Raw genomic sequence first — 27,321 nt, forward strand, 5'->3', positions numbered from 1 at the left:
CAGCAGTATGTGGTAAGTCAATATTCATTCATGCTGGTTGTGTTTTGCCCCGCTGGGGATTCGTTTTCCTCTCACCGCTTTCTTCACATGACAGGTCTCTGTTGCTGGCACAATTGCGCAAAAACCCCAACAGTTAAATCGGTGTAAAGATAAGAGGAAAGCTGGTTTCACTGACAGCACCACCACGACATGATGAGGCAACTTCTGACGCACAGAGATTTCTGCAGCATTTTTTTGTGTTTGATTCTTTGCTGATCTGGAAGGGGGAAATAAAAACAAAAAAAACACGCAACATGCCCCACGCTCGAAATAGGAACCCCAGCCCCATCCCGGAGGTAACATGGGACACGGGACTGAAGGAGATGAACGAGACGTGGAAAGGAGCTATCGCCTGTCTCGGGGTGGCCGTCTTCTTCGTAATGACAATCGGGATCATATACTGGCAAGTGGTGGACCAGCCCAACAAGAACTGGATCCTCAGGGGGACCTTCAGCGGACTGATCTGGGAGAGGAGAACCCACTCGCTGGTCATCCAGACCCTGGCGGAGGACAAGACCTTTGTGGAGATCGATGTGGGGAACGTGGGGAGTCCCGACGCCGAGGTTCCCTTCGTGAGGAACCTGTGCTGGCTCAACAAGACGGAGTTCTGTTACACCTGGGACGCGGTGGCCGAGGTGAAGATCTCGCTGGACGTGGATGAAGAGAAGGAGACGGAGTGCTACAGCATGACCTGGGCGCCGGTGCACTGTCATGTGCAGCTGAAGGTAGAGTTCCTCTGTGTGCACTTCACTGAAACACAACCAGAATATCACCCAGACGACATTTACACGCAAAATATAACGTGCAAAAAACACCTTTCTTATCATGTTCCATGCGTTTTTACGCACTCCATATCCAGTAAGGTTGATGTATGGAAATGTGATCGTGCAAGACAAGATATTAAACATGTATTAAATAAATATGTTTGCCTTATTGAGGCACCTCTTAACTCTAAGCTCACTCACATAATATTTATATAATTCAATTACAATACGCATTTTATAACAAGGCTTGTTTCGTATTGCTGATATAACTACATCACACAGGATTTAAATCGCCTTTATATACTTTTGTATTTATATAAAAAAGGCAAAGCACGTGATGCTCCATTCAAAACAAGTGAATCACAATAAATGATATTAATAATAAATTGTTTCACAGCAGGGGGTTCGCAGCATGATGTGGTTTAAACAAAACCGTGGCTTTAGTCTGTTGAATTTGCACTTTTGCATCTTTTTCCACTTATTAAATTGAATAAAGATCACATAATAATAGAGAAAGTATGAATAAAATGAGGTTATAGACAAACACTGTGTGCGTAATTCCCCCTTTTCCACAGCCCTGATTTAACTGCACTGAGCAGAACAGATTTCGTGTTATTCCTCCGTCACAGTTGTTTTGCATTTTTACACGCACGGTACTTACTGTACTTTCCCCCCAGCTTAATTAGCAAAGGCATTTAACTATTAGGATGTTTAGGGAGGTTAATCTGTACCCACTGGAACATTCCTCACCATAACTCCCTGTCATGTGGCGCGACTGCTCACAGGAAATCTTTCCAAACTAAAGTCGCCTTATTATGATTATTTTTTCCTCTAATTTCCAAAAATCCTGCCCAGTGAGTAGCAGGTGACTCCCTGGCACCTTTTATTAACGCAGCCTGGATTGCTGTCGTGAGAATAAACGATTTCCCGGTTTGTGCATTCGTCTCCCTCATGCGTAAAAGACTCTTTGGGGAAGAAGAAGCTTTCTCTTAAGAGGACGCTGTCACTCAATGCCTCCTGCGTGCGACGCTCTCTGAGGCTCATGTACCAGGCATCACATACCTCGCTGTGCCCTGGATCTCTGCACCGACAGTAACTCACACTCAATGTTTCATCCATACTCTGAGAAGACATCGGCTGGAATGTGGCAGCACTGGGAACATTCAGGTTATAGACACTCTAAGATAACATTTAGAATATATTGTTTTCAAGCATAGAAGAGTTTTTATAAACTAATTCAAATGATCTATAAATGTTGGTGTTTAAAATGTGTGTTCTTTGAATCTTCTTCTTCTCTAGTCTGTCTAATCTTGATCCTTAATTTCCAACCCTCTCAGTTTTCGATGTACTTTGTTTTGAAGGCCTTTACTTCCTTTGTCCTCTTAAGTCTCCTCAGCATCCCTTTTTTTTTTATCACTTGCTGTTTCAGTCTTCATGAGTATAAACCTTTTCGTGTGTGTTTATCCTTCCAGGACTGCTTCTCCATGACCAATGTATCCTGGTACGGTGGAGCCAGTGTCCGGGGTCAGACGTGGCCCATCAATGATCAGAACGCCACCATGCAGCCCTTCGTCCTCAGCGACCTGAAGGACAATCCCTCCGGCTTCGGCTCTGCCCTGGAACGCTACTTCCTGGGCTCATCAGGTAAGAGGTCTGAGTTTCATCTGCTTTATAAGAGTTGATTGCATGAGCTAAAAGGTCTGCGACAATGAGAAAGACCTGTTCGAGTCTTTAAAGTGACTCAGGGTCAACACTTGCCATTGGTGGCAGGTTAACACAAGGGCCTTGGGGAATCCGGCCTCTCATCAGTGGGTCTACGACGTGTGGCGTGAATCCCAGGGCGTGAGGGAAGCCCTGTGGATGTTGTTGTGTTTTGTTTTTACCCTCCACCAGCCCCACCCTCTCACTCGTGGATGTTTATTTGTGTTTGAGTCGAGAAAAATTACTCCAGCCGTCTCCAGAAACAGCATCAAACCGCTGAGTGGATGGGAATGGCCGGCCCACAAATAGCGTGTAAAACAATCCCCGTTTATTAATTTAGAGATTAGTCTACAAAGGAGAGCGAGTCACCTTTAGCATCTTAAATTAACTCTTTGGGATACCGGGGTAATTGCCTTTTGTTTCTATTAAAAGGGAAGGTTGGATCAGGGCCCTGCTGACTCTTATAACTCCCCGGGTTATTTTGGGGGTGTTAGATTTTTATCCTGGGGGCAAAGGGGGGAGGAAGGGTCCACAGGCGGATGTGAATGGTTAATGTGACTGGTGAGGAACGTTTATAGTGTGTGTGTGTGTGTGTGTGTGTTTGTGTAAATGTGTGTTTTGGTAGCTGGTGTGGCATTAACCTCAGGGACTCTGGTCTCTCGAGCTGGTGGAGTTTGTGTTTACTTCGACCAATCAGGTGACACCATCAATGGTCTGTTGTGACTTCAGTGCGGTCGCTCTCGCACTCCTTGATCCACTGACACACACTGACAGAAACAAACACACACACATGCCTGCCCACACACACCAGTACGTGTTTCGGGGACGTTATGTAACACGGTGGCACGTGACAGAAATCCCTTTTCCACCTGGTCAGCGGACGGCGGTAATTATCAGGACCCTGTAACCCTTTGTTTCTCTGTCTGAGCAGAGAAAACACACACACACACACACACACACACACACACACACACACACACACACACACACACACACACACACACACACACACACATGCACACGGATGAGATGACATCCCAATGAGAACAACTGTTCCAGTGTTGCCAAGTAACGACTCACAATCACATACTGTACATAGCCCCAAACATAGCGAAGCGCTGCTCAGCAATGACAGCGATGCCTATTGGACCAGTAAAGGTATATTTAACGTGATATCTCACTTCGGCTCAGGGATGTTTTCGCTCGGCTGATAGATTTACATGATGTGGACGTTTGGCCTCGGAGAAAATAGTTTTTTCACAATGCCACGGAGATGTGGTGGAAGTCGTACTCGGTTGCTTTCCCCTTGAGCATCAGCAGAGATGATCACAAGTCGAAAAGATGCAGATGTGTCTCGTAATTTCATGCAAACAGCTGCAAAGTTAAAAGATAACAGATTTATTGGATTAGTTAATGGCCTACCTGCTATTATTTGTTAACTACTTCGGTTAATCGTAGCTGCACAGTACAATTGTGACCACTTTTGCAGAATTTAAATAGACAGATATGTGTGGATTGTAAAAAATACTAAATAAATAACCTTTGCTTAATGCACTCTGTATATTATATAACTGCATTGTGTTACTTGTTGTGTTTCCATGAAAATGACACAGACAAGACAGTGACTGGACTTTAAATGTGTTCACAATTTAAAATGTTCACTGCATATAAGCGCTTGTAACTCTACTCAGTCCATAATATGATATTTATATCTGGATGAGCATAAACTTTGCTAGGAGCTAACACGATTTAGATATTGGTCCCCAACAAACCCAAATATAATGTCACATGTATGAGCTGCAGGTGCATTACACAAACGCTTTTTAATGCAATGACTGTGTTTGCTTTGATAGTTTCCCCCAAAAAACTCAGATTTATGTTCTCATGTGTTAATAAGAGAAATCTGGTGAACTTCTCCTGCACCCAGTTTGGTGAAAAAATAACTTGTTTTTGCCAAAGCAGATTGAGGCAAGGCAGCTCTCCAGTGGTTATAATAAAAAAAAGAAAGAGTCACCACATGTCTTCATCATTTTCATGACGATCGCTTTCAGGAAGTCTTCCAGAGCTACGATGCTCTTTCTTGAATTTATTTTGAAGAAACAAACAAGTTCCAGTTTGAATGTGATATTAGTTTCCTGCACCGCGGGAACCTGCTGACCATCAGTGGAATATTCCTGCCGTCCATGTGACGCTTGCTGTGTGTGCATGGGAGCTGTCTTCACCCACTCTAGTTAGTCATATGGGCACATTATAAATGTGGTGGGGAATATGGAGCTGTGACTGATGTTACTAACCTAAGAGGACTCATGGGGACAGTTAAAGAGAAAGACAGACGGGCTGAAATACGGAGCAACGGAGCAAACCAGAGACGGCAAACTAAAGAGCAACAGTTGATAGTTAATAGAGCAAAGAAAAATAAATCAATAAGAGAAAGAGAGCAAAGAGGAGGTAGAAAAGTAAAGTGGAGAGACGACGGGGGGGCGGATATATGCACCCGGGCAGGAGAGTGACATTTGAGAGTGTTGCCAACTGGAGGAACTTGTCATAGCCCCACCTGTCTTTATCCATACAAAAACAACTGGGCCACTCAGGACAGATTAGATATCACTGAAGTCACATCCTGCATTAAAATATAAGAAGGGAAGCTGTGACCCGAAGCTTTATCAGCTTACTCCTGCAGTGAATCAGGCTGGAGGTGCAGAGGATACAGGTTCACGTGGTGTCAGCGATTCAGAAATACAGCGTTGGATAAACCGTCAACATGAAGATGATCCGAAGATTAGACAATAAACACGTCACATGGTGAAGTCACGTTACGGCGATCGTGTGCTGGACAAACAGCAGCAGAACTGACAGTAGTTGTTTGTGTGTCCATTCTCTGAAGCAATAAAATGAAATGATACTAAAGCTGCACCACCAGTTACCTTTGTTTATTCTCATAAGACATTGTTGTTGGTCTATGGTGTCCATTAAGGGCCAAAAAAACAGTTCCCCAGTGTCAGATAAAGATGAAAAGAAATTAAAAATGATTTCAAGAATAATCGACTTTTCTACTCATCAAAGTTACAAAAAGCCTAATTGTCTATATTATTTTCTTCTTAAATAATATATCATTCAAAATGTATTGTTTAATAGCTTCATAATGAGTTAATCTGGTTTGGTGCATAGATTTTTATAACTTTAGTAACACAACTTAAATCCTTGCATAGATGCAGGTTTGTATAAATAGTGTTAAAAACACAGTGTGTCGTTGTGTGTTTTTCTGCTATTTAGAAGCAATTTTACACATTGAAAACCTTCAGTTTATTGATGGTTGATGAAACGTCCTCGAGCCATTTACAATACGTAGAAACATGATGAAGATAAACTGTTTTTTTAATGAAAATATTCGAAATAACTCAACACTTGAAACAATAAATTGAAAATGAGACTTGTAAGATAAATAACCAATTTAATAAATCATACAAAGAAGAACACAGGATTTAATTGTGTACAGGAATATTGACAACCAATGAGCAACACATTTCACCTTAAATATCATTATAATCTCTTCTCCTTTCCATTCTCTTATTATTTTTCTAATATGCACATTATTCCTGTAAATAATCGTAGTCTAAGAAAACTTTGTCATCAACGTCTCCCCAGTTCACCATTTGAACTGAGGAGCCTGCAGAGATGTTTTCCCCGAGAGCTTTGACATCACATTTCTTTTTTTTACTGTCTGGATCCAATAAAAGTATAATTTATCCACTTTCCCGTCATATCTGCTTTTTGTCCACAATCGCTTTCATAAAGTGCAGACCTAGAGATTAGAATCAGATATAAGAAGCCATTAGACCAGCTCCTACACACCGGCACTGTACGTTCTGTGTGTGTCCATATGTGCAAACACCATCTCTCTCTCTCTCTCTCTCTTTCTCCTTGGTTCCATATCCATCTCTCAATTTAGCATGATTTTATTCCCCCCCTGGCCTCCCACTCCTTTTTTCTTTATTTCGATCGCTGACTCAATCTTTCCATGATGGATTCAAAGAAATGATCTTGAAGTGCTCCTGCTCATTTGTTGTTGGTCTCTTGGAGAGAACTGGACAAACACAACACACGGATAAAACTCACGTAGCTTATTTCCCCCTTTTCAGATTATGAATATAAATCACCTTTATTTGTGGCAGCTTTACATGTGAAAATGATGACAATAATGTATTTTTGTACTGTATTTTTTTATGGTGTTTCATTGTGAGGAATAGCAAAGAGAGAGACAGATAATTAAAAAAAAGAAAAGAAATAGTCACAACCACAGCAAAGAAGCAGTTTAAGCTGATACTTCAGTGCCAGTAGCTTCCAGTCGAGTCTTCTCTTTGTCCGACGGAATGGAGCTGCCCCTGAAAACCCTGTGTTACCCAACAGGTCAGCAGGAGGTCCCCGGGCAGCTGCCCTCAACCTTCCCACTCTCTGGGACGAGTGAGAGGTGAAACGCTTTAATAATGACTCACTTAGCCAACTGAAGCTGTGTGAAAAGCAGACTGTCATCTCCCGCACGCTGAGGCTACTGTATGAAAATCATCTGACAATATTTTCCACAGTCAATCTCCGACCTTATACTTTCCATCAAGGAAGTCGGGCGAGAGGCGGCCGAGAGGGAGAGGATTTAAAACCAAAGGGCCGATACACACCAGCTCCTGTCCGCTCATGTCACTACAGTGTAAATCGTTTAGTTCACGACTTTCTCTGCAAACACAAGACGTGAAAAAGTCTGGCTCCGTTTTTTGCTTCTTGAAATTATCGTTTGAAAAAGACATATTTCTCTTGACATAAATTCCGCTGATTTAACAACCTTGCAACAGTCACTTCCAAAACAAAAGAGATTAAGAGTCCAATCGTTGTATATCACGTGCGGGTTCTTGATGTATTGATGTTCAGAGACACATTTTCACTTGTAGTATTTGTACAGAACACAGCGTCTCACACTCCACACAGTAAAACTGATTGATGACAGGAATAGAGCGGAGAAAGTCTCTTTAGTGTTTCATTATTTTTTCAATAACCGGGATTGGAAATTTACAACCATGGCAGGTTCCCAGTTTTGTGGCCATCAATTTCTTGAGGTTGGGCACGAAAACCAAGTTTCCATTGTTAAGGAAATACATGGCTGGACACACACACACACACGATTCCACACACACAGACACACACTTAGAGTTGCAACGCACTTTTTAATAGGCCCAGTGCGGTCTGCGTGCACAGGTGTAATAAATAACAGTGTGAATATGACAGGTAAAAGAGAGCAGCCCATGTGGTGCTGCTCTCCCTCCGGACCGGCCGCTCTCTCAGAGCCTTAGACGCCACATTTAAAACCCTCCCGACCCCTCGGTGGGTCCCGGGGTCACCTCCGCCCGCCACCTCCCAAAAAACAACCCAGTTTCTCCTCAGACTGGGCGAGAGGAAGTGCAGAACCTTTATGGTCCTGTAAGTCCCGCTCTGTTTTCCTTGGACGTCTACAGTTTCCCATTAAAGAAAAGACGGAGCGTTCGGACGTGAACGAGAACAAGCGAACGTTCTCGCTCGTATACGAAGAGGCGACCCCGAGGTTGCCTGATTTGTGTGTTTTTGCTCAGCGGCTGTAAAAGTGAAGCATGTGTGCATCGAAATCCCAATAAACCTCCATTCACGTTCACTTTTTGAATATCTGCTGCTTTGAAGGTGAGCGTCTACGGCCACTCAGCCATATAATTTTACTTTTGAGAGCCGGTGGAAAACATTTCGGGGGAAGCTTGAAGTGTTTAAGGAATTGTTCTAAAAATAGGGTCCCCCCCCCCACCCCCCACTTCCCCTTTAACTCCTGGGCTCCCCATCTTGGCTGTAACTCAAACCTGCTTAACTTTCTTTAAATAACACTTATTGATTCCCGCTCCTGTCTGGTTTATACATCCACCGAAGATGTATGTCTGTCACTGCGCCTTTACAACCAGGGTTAGAAGTTCATTTTCCATTTTGAAAAACATAGTTCTACATGCAAAGTACTTAAAGAATAAATGCAAAAGACCGGATTTAATATATTTAATCGATTTAGCGTTCAGATCTGCATGTTGAATCTAGGACAGACTGCAAGGAGCAGCTGTTTTTGTCCAGGCTGTCCCTCCAGTTTCCTCGAGGCCCTGCAGTGTCACTTCCCATAAAAATTAAATATGACTCGAGGAGTCACGCGTGCAAACTTTAAACTCCACTTTCCGCCCCGTGTGCAGTTTGGTGAAACACACTGTTTGCAGCCTGCTGTATCTGCACATCATTCCCACAGACTGCCCGGTGTCTGGTGGAGTCTGGTCGCCTCTATTTCCACTGCCTGCATTCCACTTCCATCCTCCTTCAAGCTATAACACTTTCTCCACTGCCCCACTTTCTATTCTTTTCTATTTTCCATGCACAGTATAGACGTGCACATTTTGGTAACACCATTGCTTGGTTAAGAAATCCCTTCAACTCTTTGGGGGTTTGAACACGTGGCAGCGTTTTCCAACAAAAAAATTCACTATTATATGACGTCTGTGAACCTGTAACAAGCCGTTTGACGGTGACTTAATACCATGTGAGAGGCAGCTGAGGTGTTACCAGTATCTCTTTGACATTATCCGTTGCAAACACGTGAGAATCACCCTGAGGTTGAGGGCTCTTCACTGGGCTTTATGCAGCACTTGAAGACTGATCCCTGAGACTATTAATCTGATTATAAACTGGTACATGAGTATACAGGTCCCTGCCGGTAGAAGAACAGGGAGCCCATTGAAACCCGAGATGGTGGCTGGGGCGAACCAAGATCTGCAGCTCAAGGGTCTCTCGCTTTGGAATCAGGTTTTTCTCCTTAATGTGCTTCATTGATCCAAATCCCAAATCCCAGTTTGGCTGCTTTTGAGCAGGTTGTGCAAAAGAAAGAGCTCAAGCAAGGGGCCGGGGTTAGAGTCTGGGCTAAGGGGCTGGGGGCTGAAGGGGGGGTTAGATCGATTGTCGCCTGGGTTCTGCTGACCTGACACGGGCCAGACCCACAGCCGAGCGGAACTGAGCTCAGAGGACGGGAGTGGAGTGGGACAGGAAGGTAGTTAAAGTTTGGGAGGGTGAAGGTGGGAGTCAGGAAGGGTGAGAAGTGGTGAGGGTGGGGGTCCGGGGTAATCTGAGAGGGAGGAGGCATTCCTCGCAGGGCAGCTACATCTGTGGACACAATTATCTGCTTCCCATAATCTTATCATTTCACACGGCCTTCGAAACGCTGTACACATGAGAGAAAACAAGTTTATATGTTTCTACTCAAGCTGATTTATTTAATCAGAGGTGTAATTCAAGGCTCAGTTTCCTCATAGTCAGTGAGAATAAAATGGAATAAGACAGATACGGCAGGAGTCGGGCTTCTTTTAATATCCCCGAGCAAATCGATGAGATGATGAAGAAACGCAAACAAACATTTATGCGGTGTGACTTTCACCATGTGTCCCAGATCCTCTCGTCCACTTCACTGCTCAGTGTAACCCACCTCCTCCTCTGGGGGGGGGGGGCAGCAGTCCCAGGGTCAACCCATCCAGCAGCAGCACGCGGCTAGATCTCATTCTGACGAGTGTTTTTCTCACATCTGAGTGGAGCAATATCAGCTGACACAGCCTACACTCTACCTCCCACAACACTCCATCCATCACACTCACGCTCAGTAACACACACGCACCGTGTCATATAAGAGGAATCTGCTACAGGCCGTCTCCTACTCCAGCACGATAGTTTCTACTGTTCAGGTGTCATATATTCGTTAGAGTAGATCATTTTGGTATGTGTCCAAAACATAATGACAGCCTTACGTGTATGATACCTGCCTTCTGGACTCTCAGACAGTCTCAGAGAGTCCTCCAGATGTTTACCTTTTTGAAATGATCCTTGACTTTGGGAATGACCTCTGACTAGGGTTGCAAAATGCCGGAAAATATTCAAAGTTGGAAACTTTCCATGGGAATTAACGGGAATTAACGGAAATATACGGGAATTAACAGGAATTAACGGGAATAAACTGGAAATGTTGTGGGTAATTTATACTAACTGAATACATAAATATAAACATTTTGTTTTGTCATAGGCTGATTTGAGCCCCGAGTAAACTTTTGGCACTTGACTATATGCTTCTGCATCGTTGTGTCATTCTTAAGGCCAATTTATGCCTCTACGTCTTTTCTAAAAGGGATAGATAAGACCGCCCTATCCGTCATGGAACGCCCTCTCTGAGCGCCTCGGAGAGCTTTTCATGCACCTCTGATTTTTCTAACTTTCCGTGTTTATTTCAGAGACCCAACGGACAGACCTTGGCTGTGATTGGTCCGCGAACAACATCATTTCCGTATGACGTCATTTCCGTATTTCACATTTCCGGACCTCAAACTTCATGCTTCCTTCCCTGTGTCACAAAAACCCAAACACAACTACGATTCTACGATTAATGTGACGTGTGTGTTAAGCCAGCGGAGTTGTCCGGCTGACGGTGGCTCGTTAGAGCACTGACGGCATGTGTGCACGGTCACATACGGTTATAACGAGCTTTCATAACGGCGCTAGCGTGCTAGGCTAGCGGGCTAGCCACCATGCTAACTGCGGTAGAAGCATAATGGAGCCTTTAGCATAGGTCTTTGCACAGTATTTGCAAATGTACACAGCCTTTCCTTCTAAATTGGATGAGGTGAAATGTCTCCACACATGAGATAGTGCACGTGGCATTGTTCTGTAGAATAAGATGAGAAAAAAGTTTGTTAAAAAAACACTAATGCAATGCCAGAGATATAAATAGTTAGCCAAACAATTGGAATCGTCTGTAAACATATTTTACAATTGATGGATAAATGAATGGAAATAGGCTAGATGAACAGGTGAACAATCCTCAATCAGCATGCTAATATATTTTCCCCAGTAATATCATCGAAACTTACCTGACTAGTCCTGCACACTACAGCAGGCTTCAATAGCCCTGCTGTAGTGTGAAGGATGCTGGGAGTTATCTGTGCATGTGATGGAAGAATGCACAGTGGAGGGTTGAAATTCAACGTGCAGCATGTGCTGCATTCCATACATCTTTAAAATAGAGTTTTAAATGATGTTTTTATTGCTCAGCGTTTAATTTGCAGTTTTTTGTTTTTTTTTAAATTCCCAAAATTCCCGAGCTAAACTTCGCGTGGAAACTTTCCGCCCCTTTGCAACCCTACCTCTGACTAGCTAATGGATGGGTGTAGAAGGAATGTTCTTGACCAATGTGTCTTCATGTTCGGACACAAAAACATGTCCCTCATGGGGGACGGCATTTACCTGAAGTCATGGGCGGAACCAATCTCTCTATATATACTGTGTGTCTGACCCCTGGAAGTCAGATCTCACTATTTGGCCTGGGTGATTTCTCAGAGTTCTAGAGCTCGTCTTGACCTGTGAAACTTCTGTGTTATAAACATTATAGTACTACAGTACTGTATGTACTGGGTCCGCGTTCCTTTCCTTTACCATCAAACTTCGACAACACAGCGACCTCTCGGCTGACCAGAAATATACTTCAAACCCTGACCTTATATCTGTATGAGCCTATCTGATGTGTCCTCCCCTGTCTTCCTCCTTGCACTCCACAGGTGTTGCAGTCCTCGTGTCCCCCGACACCCCCCTGCAGCTCGGGCTGGACAGCCGGCAGCAGTTCTGCCTGCAGTCGCTGCCCAGTATGGAGCGTCTCCCTCTCCAGTACACCGTGTGCGTGGCCCGCGACGTGAAGGCCGCTCACCAGGAAGCCGTGCGGCAGCTCTCCCGGCCCGGCAGGGAGCTGCCCAACATGAAAGCACTTTGGTTAGTTTAGACTGAGATTAGAGGAGATGAGGGAGATTCTGGGGTTGTCATAATACCAATAAGTCAAAGCAGTGTGCCTTGATTTAAGCTTTGTGGGTATTTGGGGAGCCGTAAACTAAAAGTCATCCAGGTTCCACAGATGTGCAGGTCGTGCCTGATCCCTCTGTGTGTGTGTGTTCTGCAGGCTGCCGTTCTGGAAGCTGCTCACCAACGTGGACTCAGGCCCGAAGGTGGAGAGGGAGCTGAGGATCTTCTCCAATCGTCTGAGGAGACACCAGCTGGGGGAGGGAGTCATCAGCCTCAGTGAACATTCCACCACCCTCCTCTCTGATATGGTACGACAGAAAACACTGCACGAGTTAAACCTTCATAGATCAACACCAATCAGAATTAAATTAGATGAGTGAAATGATGATGTCAAGCTTTAATCTTTCAGTAACTTCTCAAGACGATCGAGAGAAATGTAACTTACTAACCAACTTGTTACTCTTCCAAAATTATACATATTATTATCATGAAATAAAGATTAAAGCCAGCCACTTCTTTTACGTCCTCTTCATCAGTGAGTTTTTTCAAATTTTCAATCAAAACCACCAGTTTCTCTCCAGCTGTATATAGATATTATTTAAGTATACATAACACATTGTTGTTATTTAAGTTAGAGTTTTAAAAACGTTAATTTGAATCTGAATAAATATTAGATTAGGTTGAGAAGTGACTTTTGATCTTAATGTTGCTAAACTCACAAACGGCTCTGATTCACATCGTCCACCGACTGCGTAACGACGAGAAATCAAAGGACAGAAAAGAAACGTTTCTCATGTGAAATAACCAAAACTGTGCGATGAGAGAATGGGTTTCCTTACGGGGCGGCGCGGTGGGACAGTGGTTAGAACTGCTGCATCACTGCAAGAAGTTTATGAGTTCGAACTCGGTGACCGGCCGTGTTCTTTCCGTGTGGAGTTTGTTCTCCTCGTGCTTTCCTGGGTTTGTTTCTCAGTCCAAAGACTTGCAGAGTGGAGTTAGGTTGATTGGAGACTCTAAATTGTACGTAGGTGCAGGGACTTCAGGCTGTTCTGTCATCATGAACACTTGGGTATTACTACTACTACTACTACCTATGTACTTCTACTACAGCGCAGTCACTCTCTATGTATCTGATGTGCTGAAAGCTTTCTAATTCTCGTTCTCTACCTGTGAGGCCGGTGAGGGTTCATCGGTCAGAGCGTTTCACCGAGATCAAAATGTTTTCTGAACTGGATCATCCAGAGCGCCACATGGACACAGGTGGGGAACCCAGGCGGGGGGGACAGGTTCACTGTTATCCCGTTTCTTTCCTTGAATTGTTTCAATAACACTCAAGGAAACGGGAATACCTGGTGATCCTCCATTGCAAAACAAAAACAGCTGAGAGAGGACAAACATGGGATCCCCGAGCAGAGCTCATGTTGCTCCGTGTGCAGTGGCTGTTGGTTTAAAGAAGAATTGCTGAGAATCGAAGGGATCTCGGCCAAGAGCAACTGCAGCAGGTGATGCCGACACCAGCTCGACGCTAAGATCAGACCTGGTGCCACAGGAGAGAGGAGGAGGAAGGAGAGTCTCAGATATTTAGTCCATCAGAGAGGACGAGTCCAGGAATCTATACAGAGCCTAAGTTTTGTGGCCGATACCGATATTAAGTAGTAAATCGTTTCCGATACCACTTTTAGCGATGATTCCTAAAACACTATTATAAAACCTTTGAGAGATGAATGGACGTACGCTTGGACGGATGAATGGAAACATAATTAGATGCACAGTATTGATCCCAAAACTGGGAAATTCCTCCGTTTTGAAATGTCATTAAGGCTAAGGTTTTTTACAGATTTAATCATACACTTTAAAAACCTAGAGACAACATAGAGTTTGAATTAGGAGATTAAACACATATTGTAAAATCACATTTTGAAATAAATGCACATCTTGTCTGCATTGTTTACTCTGTCAAATAAAAGCTTTCATATCCCTCTCGTGTCAGCAAACCATAAACGCAGATATTGATACGTTGAGGGTATCTCACCATATATATTCACAGTGCCTCTAGTATGTGAGAAAATGGAAGAAACAGCTCATGACAGTTGATTGATGCCATTTGGAGAACAGGCGTTTCCCTTTCTGGACCCAATCTCCAGTTCTCTCCTACATCAGAGATATGAAACACCAGTGTTGTTGGCTCCGTCGCCCGGTAACTGCCAGAGAGGTGAACGGCAGAGTGCGGAAACTGTAACAACTGGACTTCTCTTTCACTCCACTTTTACAAGTATTCATAAATGATTGGTCACACTCTGACCCTTCTTTTCCACTTTCCATAATAGTTTGGAACGACTCGCTGGCTCTGGAACATTTGGGCTACTAATAATAAGTTTGCCTTGTTTCTAACCTGATTACTCACACACTGCATCATTGAGCTTTTTGCAAAACCGAGTTTTGAAAGAGGGAAACCACGAGGCTAGCCCAGGGTTTTGTCGTCTTTGTGTCAGTTTATAGTATTTTGACGATTATATGGAAAAATTCAAATTCAGGAAAAGAAAGAAAGCAAAAGAAAATGACCAGAGAGGGAAAAGAAACATTCTGAGAAGTTATATAACACGTCCGTGCTAATCTGCGCTTTCTTCCCACCGCAGCTTCACCTTCTGGGGTCAGCCTTTTGTGTTGCTAAGAGGTTTTGTTCCGCGGTTACGTAAAGTAAAATCTCTGTGTGACTTTAACATTTCAATTCCAAAGGATTATAATTCACGTAACACCATTCGGACATGGGTCATGCTGGGAGAGCTGCAGGCGCCTACATGGAGAAACCAATGGTTATTCCATTAGTGCATCAAAATGTAGATGTGTAAATTATTTAGAGAATGAATTATTGAGACAATAATGTAGAGATTAAATATTGATGGATGTTAATGCTTGTGTGATGCTGTTTCCCAGAATGCAAACATCAGGCTGTACTTGTCTTATCGTGGTTTATCTCCTCGTCTCCCTGCAGGACCACGACTACCTCAACGTCAGGAAAAGGGGGATGTCCAAGAGACTGACCAGAGACCTCCCGCTTGTCAAGCTTCTTAACATTTCCATCACCCTGTCCCCTTTCCTGGGCGTGGACACCACGCAGTTCCACAGCTCCCTCGTGGACGGCACACAGGCCCACTGGCTCAGCCTCCCCTCCGCCCACCAGGGGAAACTGGTGAGTGCCGCAACCTGAGGTTCCTTTGATTTGGTTTCGGTTGTTGTTGTTGTTATTGGTAAAGAGTTTCTTGGGAAGTAAGAAATAAACTTCAGGAGGATAGCAGGAGAGGCTGTCTACAAACTGATCAAACTCCGGTTCCTTCCTCCCCTCAGGTCCCTGTGATGAGTCAGTGGCGAGGAAAGTTCTGCGTGAAGCTGAACATCACCAACCCGGGAGCGGTGAGCTGGTTCCTGGACAGAGTGGGCTCCCTGCAGGCCCTGCTGGGGATGGAGTACATCATGCTGGAGGGGGGTGAGGGGAACGTGTTTGAGGAGCGGACCCTGCGGGCGCCACAGGATCTGGGGGGAGACAAGTACGTCAGCCTGCTTGCTGACCTGGCCACGAGGATGGGAGACTCCACCATCGTGACGGCAGGGACACGGTAACGCTCTCGGGCATCTGTGGACATCTTGAGGTTTTGCCATCAATCTGCTTTTTATTCTTATGCCTGAATCTGAATCTGTTTGTGTCTCAGGTCGAGCCACAAGCCGGTGTTTGTGAGGATGACCCCCCTGCAGTCCGACTGGAGCCTGATGGGCCTGAAGGGCATCATTCCCTCCCTGCTGCACCACACTCTGCTGGGATACAACTTCCTCATTCCTGATGCAGTAGGTAATACCACCGCCTATGGGTCAATTCTCTCTATACCGTGGTAATGTTTCTCTCTCATATGAAAACTAAACAAAAAACAGAAATCAGACAAATATCACATCTGATCTTTTAGTTTTTTAACATTAAGGATGTTCCTGTAATATTCCAATTTCCTGAGATGGTTGATCACAGCCAGACAGATGCATGTTGTTTGTGAGAAAAACTTTTTACAGAGGTGTCAGTTTTAAAGACTGAATTGATGGCTTACTATAGGTCATTATTTTCTTGTTTTAGTGCAATTAGGACAGTTGTCCTCTCCCCAGCTCCTCCAGGGGGATCTTCAGGCCAGATTGGATATGAGCTCTGACTGCAAAATGCGAAACCCTAACCCTAACCCCGATCTTTTAATTTCTTAACATTAAGGATGTTACTGTAATATTCCAATATCCTTGGATGGTTGATCACAGCCAGACAGATGCATGTTGTTTGTGAGAAAACTATTTACAGAGAGCTGTCAGTTTTACAGACTGAATTGATGGCTTTCTATACGTCATTATTTTCTTGTATTAGTGCTATTAGACAGTTTCCCTCTCCCGAGCTCCTCCAGGGGGATTTTCAGGCATTCTAAGACCGGATTGGATATGAGCTCTGACCCGAAAAAATGCTAATCCAGATCTAGAATGCTGCATTTACCTTTTTAAAACAACACCATAAAGACAACAAAAATACAGAAAACCTGTTGAATAAAAAATGACAGAAGAAATAAGAATCATTCGAGTTTTTGATCATCTGTGTCCCATCGAGTATTTTCATTGAAAATGAACCCTCTTAAATCAGCGTGATTTGTGCAGAACAAAAGCAAATGGTACACATCAGGAGTTGGACATGTGCACAACTGGACTTTCTAATTTTGTTGCCTGCATGTGACGCTCAAACGTGGCTCCTGTAGTCTACATGTTTACTACTAGTCCTCTAATACTCGTTCGGTATTCTCCTGAAGATGCCATGACCTGCAGGACTGAGACTCCCATGTCTCCTGAATTCCACAGCTCACACAACCTGTTTCCCTCCTGGATATATATGTATTTTAACCAGCTACAGAAAGAAAACCCGTCCAGTGAAACATGATCTCATTTGTCTCTCTCTTCCCACAGGTGGCTCTCTGTCTGGAGACCTGGTCACAGATGAGGAGTTGTTCATCCGTTGGTTGGAAATCGCAGCCTTCCTCCCTGTAGTCAGCTTCCACACCCCCCCCTGGATCTGTGGGGAGGACCGGGTATAAAACACAAACACATCACAAACATGGAGTTTGCACATCAATATGAAACCACATTTAAATTCACTGGATCCAGATTTTTTATTTGGTTCTGCACCAAATCATAAATATCAGTCCTTTTGACATTCCTGATAATGTTGAAGATCCTTGAATTAATCTCTAAGAAATCAATGTTAAAGAAAATGAAAATAAATTTCTGGATCTGCTCCCTGATCCTGATCCGCACCAAACTTCTCTCCTCACCAATATTGTATTGCTCCGCCCAGTTTCATGGAAAAGAGTCTTTCTGCATAATCTCGCTAACAATCGAACAAAAGACAAACAAATGCAAAATTATGACAAATAATTATGACAAAACATAATTTCCTTGGCAGAGTAATATGCACTTTAATCTTTAATCTTTATTAATTTTGTCTTTAGCACACTTCTGCATCATTAGACTGAGCTTCTTGTCTTGACAGCTCCGTAATTCACATTCAATGTAATAACCATAGCGACTACATAATAGGTTCACACCCCTTTCTAGATTTGATAACAAGAATTTCACTCGTGAAGATTTACAGTGGAAAGATCAAGTGAAGTGAAGTGTGAATGCTTCCAATTAGATGTTCCAGGAGGGAGATTATCCTTCATTCCCACACAACTCATGAAAAGACGAGTTTATTGACCCAGCAGCCTCTCCTCAGCTCGGTGGGTCAGTACCTCCCCCCCCCCCCAGCAGGAGAGGCAGGACTGACCCTCGTCCCTCTCGGCTGGACACGTGGAATGTCTCCCTCCTTGTGCGCGGCAGGAAAAACAATGCCCACAGTCTCAGAGAGTCCGGTGACAGATATCAATACGTTTGACAATGTGGTGCCGGATCTCAGGTTCCTGCACATTAAAAACAAAACACTCGGCTATTCCCCCCCCCCCCCCCTAGGCCGCCCTTCCCCTCTCTTCCCTCAATAGGAGCGATTGTTTGGCCCCCTCCCAACATCACCTGTGGTTAAGCGTCCATCTGTTCCGAATTACAACCCCTCCTCTAGATTTATGGCTCGCGCTCAAGAGCCACTTCAGCAGGAATGATAATGAATTTGAGGACAAGTCTTGGAAAAATACTTTATTGTGGCAATTAAGATTTCCATGAGTAATTGACAAGTGTGACAGAGGAGAGGAGCGAGGCGGCAGAATGAATTGGTTGTGACTTGTGCTGTGAGACAAAGATAAAAATAGGCCTTTCGGACGGCGCTACATTTGACAGCAGCGACGTTTTCCATTTCTGTCCCTCGCTCGGCCTTCAACTGTCGATGGAGAGAGGCTGCGTTACGCCTGATGAATGACTCGGCTTTACGGCTGCTGCAAGTTTAAAAGTGGCACACCTTCATTTCCAGTGAGTGAGCGAGACCTCCTTCGCTCACAGACAGGTCACTGCAGCGGCCGCACTGGAATGGAATAGCAGTAAAAACCTCAAAGCCACACACAGGCCTGGCTTTTCAATCAGAGAGATCCACTCAGAACCCCAGGCCGACTCCGAGGCTCATTCCTGCAAATGTTCTCAATCCCAACTCGTAAAAATACATTTTTATAGATGCGGTCGAGTTTTGTTTTCGCCATGAAGCGGATGTGACCCTTTCAGGAATTTTTCTGGAGTAGTGTGGCCAGCAGGAGAAAGGACAAAGAGTTGGACATTATAAAAGCTGCTGAGAAGCTCTGTTTGCATGTCAGGGTGTAGAGACGAGACAAATGTCTTTAGTGGATCTGATTGTCAGTGTCAGTCTTGTCCTGAAGTCCTCGTGGCAGATCGTTTAGATTAGGGAAGACTTCTTTCATTGGTTTCTTTACCATATGTCCTGCAGACTTACTCCTGCACAGAGTCGTCAGACACAACAATCTATCACACCTCAACAACTTAGAATGGTTTAATTTAAATAAAACATCAACGCATCACTTTGTTGGACATGTCTGAATGTCCTCTATGAGACAGGGCAAAGAGTTGAACTCGTCTGCAAAAAATTGGCTTTGGACATTTTCCAGTTTTCCTTTCATATGTGAAATATCCAGGAGATTGTCTTCATCAGACAAGTTGACAAAAACAGAACATTCAGCCAAGAGGAGGCGCCAGAGCAGAGCATGCAGGAGGCAGGAGGCAGGAGGCACGACTTATAAACTCTGGCCAAGTCTCTTGCCGTCCCTGCGACTTATTTTCAAAATATTGGCGTAAGTCCTAAGCGCCAAAAGCTCTTGAGTGTTGTTGTCTTTTCGACTTGACATCTTTGCCTACGTTGTGTATGCCGCCTCTATTTCATCCTGAGATATTTGTATTCTTCCAGTTTCTTATCTGCTTCGTGTTAGAATGGTCATCAACACGCCTTCTGGTTTCAGACATTTTCCTGCTGTATTCTGACTTGAATTCACAAGGACCCGTATCAATGCTGCACTTCTGTCTGTCCTGGGAGAGGGATCCCTCGCTCTCTGAGGTTTCTACGTATTTTTACCTTGTTAAAAGGGTTTTTTGTAGTTTTTCCTTACTCTTGCTGAGGGTTAAGGACACCATGGTAGCCTCTTAAGCAGCGGGTGAGATTTGCCTAAAATGCCTGTCTGAGGAGTACCGAAAGTAAATTGAAAGCTGATCTTGAACCATTTGGAGTACATGCATGATCTTGGTCTTTTTGAAAGGTAACATTCTGAACTTTCCCCCCCAACAGTCAGAATCAGTTTAAGTGCTACTGACATTGAGTAATAGCAATTGGAACACAGTGAAGTAGAAGGTTTTTATTTCCGCCTGAATATTTTTTGTTAAACAGATGCCTGCAGATGACTCTAGCTGGGACTTATGAGCTGGAAAACACACTGGGACCTGAGCATGAAGCCTTGACTAGCCCAGGTTCAAATTTGATAACAATACCACAGAAAATGAATATTTCACAGATTTTTTCCTAAGGGCATGTCTAGGCGTTTTCCACAAAGGCTATTTGGAACTATGGTAACCAACTAGGCTTAAAAGGCTACTTTTACACTAAAAATCATATTTTTATATAAAGGAGGCAAAACCGGTCATATGGTTTAAAATTTATACAAACAAACATCTTTCATGTTGTTTACATCTTGATGCTGGCTGCGCTGAGATTACGCAACAGCTGACTGTGGCTATTCTTTGATGTAATAGTGTGTTTTGGACTGATTATGTTACTGGATTGGATCGTCTGGACCTTTGGCAATGTACCAAGACTGTTTTCGTTGGAATGTTAGCGATCTGTGGATTAATATGATGCTTCTTAGGTGAGTGACGTCGACTTTGTGATTGTTTTTTTTGTGTTAGTTTCTTGACTGAGACGTTATACATCAGTCGAATCGGAAGAATCTTAGCTTTCTAATGATATGTTGCATCAGTATCTAGAGGTACGAGGCAGTTCTGAAAATAACAATGTTTGAGGCTTATCTGCAGCACCGGCCCGCCCGTGAGCCGGTGCCGCTTAACAGGTAGCCCTATTAGACAAATTGTGATTCGGTAATATGGGCTATACAAATCAAATTTGATTGATTGATTGATTGATACCGCCCCTCTGGAAATTTTCAGGAATATGTCCAGACTTCAATGTGTGTCTCAATCTCTGTGGACAAAGCCTTTATCAGACATTATTGTCAGTATCACTCTTGTCCTGAAGTCCTTGTGGCAGATCATTGATCCTTTTTTCAGTTCCTGAGCTACTCTAGATTTTTTGGGGAATTTGTATTTTGATGTTAAATTGATCAACTGCAGCTGCACAGAAAAGCAGACAACTATCCAACATAGGAAACCTCCATAACGCAAGGAACATACAAATGAGTTATTACCCTCCCAGTTAATTCTTCTCCCCTCTGTCGCTCACCCATAGTTGCTGAACCTCACCCGGGCCTACATAGCAAAGCACCAGCGTGATGTGGTCCCGCTGATAAAGGAGTGTGCAGAGGAGTGGCGTACGACGGGAAACCCCATCTACCGGCCGATGTGGTGGCTCAGTCCCAGTGACCCAGCGACCTTCACCATCGATGACCAGTTCCTCATTGGAGACAAGGTGACTTAACGGTGGCATCGGATATGCTTGGCAAACGATAGTGTACTGTGACCTCATGCCTTGGTCATTGACCGTACAATCTGTCTGACATCTGAGTTGCTTTAACCAAACTAATACGGGTGTGTTGTTGTTGCTGGTTTCCAGGTCCTGGTGGCGCCGGTGGTGGAGCAGGGGGCGGTGCAGAGGGATATCTATCTACCTGACGGAGGCTTCCAGTGGCAGGACAGCCGCAGCGCTCAGGTGTTTGACGGGGGGACGTTTCTCCGGGACTACCCTGTGCCCCTGGAGGAGGTGGCTGTTTTCTTACGGAGAAGCTGAACGGGGGGGAAGGAAGGATCGACTTATCCTGTTACTGTTCTGAATCAAATTCTTATTCTTCTTCTCTTTTTTTAATACTTGTGCTGTTTCGCACTTTTCCACTAAAGGCCATTGACCCTCTCTCGAGACTTGAGATGATATGTAGAAAGATTTTTTTTTTTATACTTGCACTTTACAGTTCAAAATGATTTGTATTGTTTTTTTTTCTTCCTTCGTGATGATTTTTTCCTCCTTTTTTAAAAATGTTAATTGGTTTTTACCTCTCGGCTGATTTGTTTCTGGACTTTTTTGGGCAGGGGGGTGTATGTAACTTCTCAGAAATCTGTGCGTTTACATACTGAATTTCTACAGTCTTTAAAGTTTCTAGCTGCTGCTGGCTCTCTTGATCAGGAGGAATAAAGCAAGCGCCTTGTTTGGTTCGAAGGAATCTGAATCTCTCAAGAAGACCAAATGAAGATGGAGTCGGACTGGGAGAGACGTTTGAACTGGGCTCACTGGGAGGACGTTTGCTCACAGGAGCCGACGCTCCGTGGCACCGGACGTCTCGCTCAGTCGTTGGAAAAGGCCTCTACTTGAACTTGTCAGGCCACAGGGCTGATGTTTCTATGAATGTACCTCAAGTTATGGTTCTTCACTGCTTTGCTGAGTCATCAGACACGACGACCTTTTCGCCCCTTAGCACTTATTCTTAGACTAGCTTGACTTAATGAAGAATCAACATACCACTCTGTTAGGACACCCCTGGATGTCCTCTAGTACTGTAGGCCACATGAACGTGAGGCCATGCTACTGTTAATGTTACTCTGACTATATTTTGAATTTACCGGTACATTATATTGAAATTTCTTACTTACCTGCTGTAGTCGGGGCTTTTAAACAAGCTGCTTGTTTTTAAATAACTGTGCGATGTTGTGTTGAAATGCTCTCTGCCAGACGAAGTGCTAAAGAAAGCCTTGTTGACAACACCACGGATGTGGAAAGGATATTTAAGAAGAATAGTGTTGACATTTTATGGACTTATTTGCTTTCATGCAGAGGGTCAGATGACGCTCAGCGTAAAGACAGGACCTAGCCGCTCTGGTCCCAATCTGACAACCAGCACATTTCACATGTTCTGTCTGGTTTATGTAATCCTTCGGTTTTATGCTAAGCTAGGCTAACTGTGTCCTGTCTGTGGGTTTCCTATTTAACAGAGAGATACGAGCATTATATCAAACTTCTCATCTAACTCTCAACAATAAATGTAATATGTGTATTTACTAAAACGTCCAACAGTTCCTCTAATAGGACAGAATTTGGGCTCTTGAGACCCCAGAATACATTTGTTCGATGCATTCTGAAGTATATTGCAGCCATGTTTGATTTTTCGGAAATTGTTAAAAGCATCACCTAATGTGGTGCATGAAGGTGTAGGTTGTAAAAGTAATTACATCACTGCCCTCATGTGAACCTACTTGCATTCTACTCTTTGGACTGATCTCATAATCATATTCACTTCCATGGAAAAGTGAATGAGATCTATATCACATAACTGATTAACTTAAGACTATATTGAACTAGTAGGACACTCAGCAGTGTGAAGTTTCCAACAGTCCCCGTGTGAAACCACTAGATCTGCACCACATACCACACACACATAAATATCAGTCCCTGGAATCAAGATCCATTAATTATTCTCTTTAGAAATCGAAAAAAATGTAAAAAAACTGAGAAATCACACAAAAAACAACGCTGTGTGTCCAGTCAGTGAACAGACAGTGCTTCTCCTGATTGGTTTTGTTCTTCACGACACAATCTTAACTAACCGCGATGATCCCGGCTGCTGACTCATCACTTAGCGAACGCTTTACCACTGAACTCACCGTGTGACTTTTACCGAGTTTACTGTATCGACTCCGAAAAACACTCAGGTCTAACCGAAGCTTATCAAATCACCAAATGTCTTAGTGCAACGCAGTAAGTTGTGAACACGCCAACGTCTTAATCTCCCGGAGCTGAATGTACGATGGACAAACTGTGACGCCCCCCCCCCTTGATGGCTCCTTTCTGGTGTGAGGAGCTGTTCTCGCTCCCTGTTCTGATGCTTTTCATGGAATGCTGTGGTGTGTTCACGTTGAAGTTGCAGGAAAAAAACGCTTTTGTTGTGTTGTTATTCCTTCCCATCCGCAGACTGAGTGAACACAACACCCCCCCCCCCCCCCCATGTGCCTTAACACGCCACTCTTACGTCTGGACAATGCAAGTGTCTGGACTATTGCAGAATCAGCAATGTACATATATTTACGATGACTGTGCCATTACAAGTGTTTCTTCTTCTCTCTTCTGTAAATCGGAGAACTTAGAATGACAACGTTGCAATAAAGTTTACATTTTCTTACTTCACTTCCTCGAGTCGTTCAGTTCGTGGTTTTACGAAAACTTTATTGTCTATGCTAGAAGTGAACCCAATGGGCCATTAGTTTTATTATTAAGTAAAATACACCTTTATGTGTTGGACTGTAGAGTTAGTGACCTGCGACCAAAGGATTGTGGGAAATGCTTAACCAGCCAGAAGAGAAATATGCATAAATAGAAATGGATTGAATAACAAGTAATCAAGTCATTAAATTGCTTTTAAGCTACTTGTGATATCTGTTGCATCCATTTCTGTGTCTGCTTAAACATGTGCTGCTGTATGAGTGTTTGTGTGAGTTCCAGGTATTACTCATGTTGTCGGGACCCAGATCTGTTTACACAGTCACATTATGGGGACAAAAAGCAGGACCCCATAGTGTCAATCACTAAATGGTAAGGTGAAGACATGTTTTAAGGTCAGGTTGAGGTAAGGGATAGGCCCAGGCCAGTAGTTACTATGTTTAAGGTTTGAGTAAGTCTGCAGGAAATCAATCTAAGTCAATGCGACGCCCTGTGAAGTCATCGAGACGCGTGTGTGCGTACAGCCTGCATCTTAGTGACGAGTCCACCTTCTCCTCATCTCAGAAACCAACAAGTCTATATATCTGCGAGGCTGCTGACGACTAACATCTTCACTAATTCCCCTTAAACCTAATAAAAGTTATTAATAGCCCGGGCGAGCACGCGGTGGGAGAGATTCTCAGGGGAATCACATTCAGGCCGACCTCCGTTGAGCTTCTCCTCCTTATACCTTCCTCTCCCGCTGCCCCTTGGCTGAGCTCCACCTTGAGGCCCTGCTCCTTGAGCGCAGCGGGACAGGTGCAGCCGGCTGCAGACACGCACGGCCCACCCACCCCCAAGCCAGCCCCCCGAGCTCGCCCTCTCCGCTTACACCCTCCACTCAATCGCTGGGATTCAGATGGCGCTTCTTCTTTTTTTTTTTTCATCCGGGTGCAGTTCTAAGTCAGATGAAATTCACAAGACATACTAACGTGGCTCGGTGGTTTGTGAGGTGATGAAGTTACAGTGTTAGAGGCCGGAGAGCTGCCCGAGGACAGCGGAGGTTACAGGGTCATTCTGTGAGCAACACCTCAACTGACCTTATAAATGTTCACGTTTTCAGTTAATACAAGAATACAAAGTTTTGTTTTGAAGTAGAATGAAACTTAAAGCGCTCCACCAAGGTCATTACATTTTCATTTAGCTGACGCTTTTATCCAAAGCGACTTACAATAAGTGCATTCAACCCCGAGGGTACAAACCAAGAACAACAAGAATCAAGAAAGTACAAGTTCTTCAAAAATGAAGCAAAACTACAAAATGCTATAAGTAAGTGCCATTTAAGTGCTACTAAATTGTTAGTTTCAAATTTTTTTATTTTTTTTAAATTTTTAAATTTAATTTAATTTATTTTTTATTTTTAATCAAGGTATAGTCTGAAGTGGTGTGTTTTTAGTTTGCGGCGGAAGATGTGTGAACTTTCTGATGTCCGGATGTCGATGGGGAGCTCATTCTACCATTCCGCCATGCAGATCCCTCATGAAACCACATTTAAATTTGCTAGATCCAGATTTATATTTAGATCAGGACCAATTAAAAATGTTCATAAATATCAGTCCCTTAAACATACCTGATTCTTTTCTTTTAAATGAAGATCCATGAACAATTCTCTAAGAAATACAGTCACCAAATTACACACTCATAGAGAGCAATAACCTTAACAAGCCTGATTATTATTTACAGAGTTCCCTGATTCATTTTCTGAGAAATCAACAAAAATGTTGAGAATCCTGGATCCCTCCACTGAAAAATATAAAGGGTTCTTTCCTGATCTGCACAATTTAACAGAGTTAGGGTCAAAATCATTTATTTTTTAAAAAGAGCATCTTCCCCTGAGAGGTCCACTTTAATGTGAAATCCCTGCATTTCAACAAATTACCTCCAGGAAAACATTGACCCTGAAACATTCAGCAGCAGAACACAGTCGTCCAATCCGCCGCTGAATCAACGTACAACATTTAACCCAATTACTTTGGGGCAGATCTGGGTCTTATGACGCAAGTTGTCGAGCAGAGCGGAGCGGAAAAACAAACTGTCCTGCCAAGATCCGAATCAAGAACTAACACGGCCCATCTACACACAGGAGCCGCAGTGAGAGCAGTGTTGTTCTCCAGTGTTAACAGATCAGAGGACGTGAATGAAAGGGTTTATAAAAAGAGGAAACGCTGGCGCCTCTCGTCTTCTTTCAGGCTGTTTTGGAGCAAGTGGCACAGGGAATTAAAGCGGTGACAAGCGGAGGCCGCAGATCTCAAACCAAAGTCTACTTTTAGAAAGTGCAAGTCAAAGTTTTAGGTTTCAGCGTCTGCTCCTGAGTGAATGGGTTTTCCAGCTTGCCAATTAGGTGTACAATTTAAAGGCTTGTTGTGCGGGAGCCAGTCAGTTGAGGACTGTCGATTATGCTGTATGGATTTGTCCTACTATGCCTGTCTTGTGGTTTCCAACGGAGTCTTTTAGCTTTGCGTCATCAGAGATTTCTTAACGTACAGAGGCGGACAACGCGTCACGGTTTTGATAAAGATGTAACAAAATCGAATGTATACAAAAAGGGCCCGGACCTGGAAAGTGATGGGTTTTCTGGAGCAGCACAAACTGCAGGTTTCCCAGAGCACATGAGGAGTAAGCAGGCCTCAGGAATGCAGTCTGGAAATGTTAGCCTGCTATCGGAAGCCCGGGGCAGGGTGTCATCGGGGCGGGTGTACCACTCTGTGGAGGTGTGTGTGTGTGAGAGAGAGAGGGAGGGTGAGCAGGAGCGAGGGGCAAACTATCACATGTAATCACTTCCTGCCCACGGCCTCCTTGGAAATCTGTCACCTCGCGATGACTTTAATTTAAGTTAATAGCTGTATACGCCGCGAGCAGCCCCAGAGGAGGGACTTAATCCCCTCTGAGAAATGGAAGTGGCCCCTCGGTGGCATCCGCTTGAGCCCCAGCACCTGGCACCACGGCCGAGCCAAGTCAGGAAATATCTCATTCTCACATTAGACCGGTTTCAGGAGGTTTACATGTCGTCAGAGCTAAGAAAAGCTGATAAACAAAACTGTGACA

The 27,321-nt window shown here is 43.9% G+C and overlaps 1 protein-coding gene across 1 annotated transcript; it reads left to right on the forward strand.

The window, feature by feature from the left end:
- Positions 1 to 293: 293 nt before the first annotated feature.
- Positions 294 to 21,822, forward strand: si:ch211-236l14.4 (SITS-binding protein). The gene is made up of 10 exons (XM_061077394.1): positions 294 to 764; positions 2,276 to 2,447; positions 12,137 to 12,344; positions 12,529 to 12,679; positions 15,364 to 15,561; positions 15,717 to 15,985; positions 16,079 to 16,215; positions 17,349 to 17,470; positions 21,325 to 21,504; positions 21,649 to 21,822. The coding sequence occupies exons 1-10, from the start codon at positions 294 to 296 to the stop codon at positions 21,820 to 21,822; spliced, it is 2,082 nt and encodes a 693-aa protein (XP_060933377.1).
- Positions 21,823 to 27,321: the final 5,499 nt, after the last annotated feature.

This window comes from Limanda limanda, chromosome 8, assembly GCF_963576545.1.
Source record: "Limanda limanda chromosome 8, fLimLim1.1, whole genome shotgun sequence".
In the NCBI taxonomy this organism is placed as follows: domain Eukaryota; kingdom Metazoa; phylum Chordata; class Actinopteri; order Pleuronectiformes; family Pleuronectidae; genus Limanda; species Limanda limanda.

Bases quoted from the DNA above. Each gene is read 5' to 3' on its own strand.
- si:ch211-236l14.4 (XM_061077394.1), top strand. From the start codon at position 294: ATGCCCCACGCTCGAAATAGGAACCCCAGCCCCATCCCGGAGGTAACA. The intron at 12,680-15,363 runs GTACGACAGAAA...GTCTCCCTGCAG, and splicing joins CCACCCTCCTCTCTGATATG to GACCACGACTACCTCAACGT. The intron at 15,562-15,716 runs GTGAGTGCCGCA...TCCTCCCCTCAG, and splicing joins CCGCCCACCAGGGGAAACTG to GTCCCTGTGATGAGTCAGTG.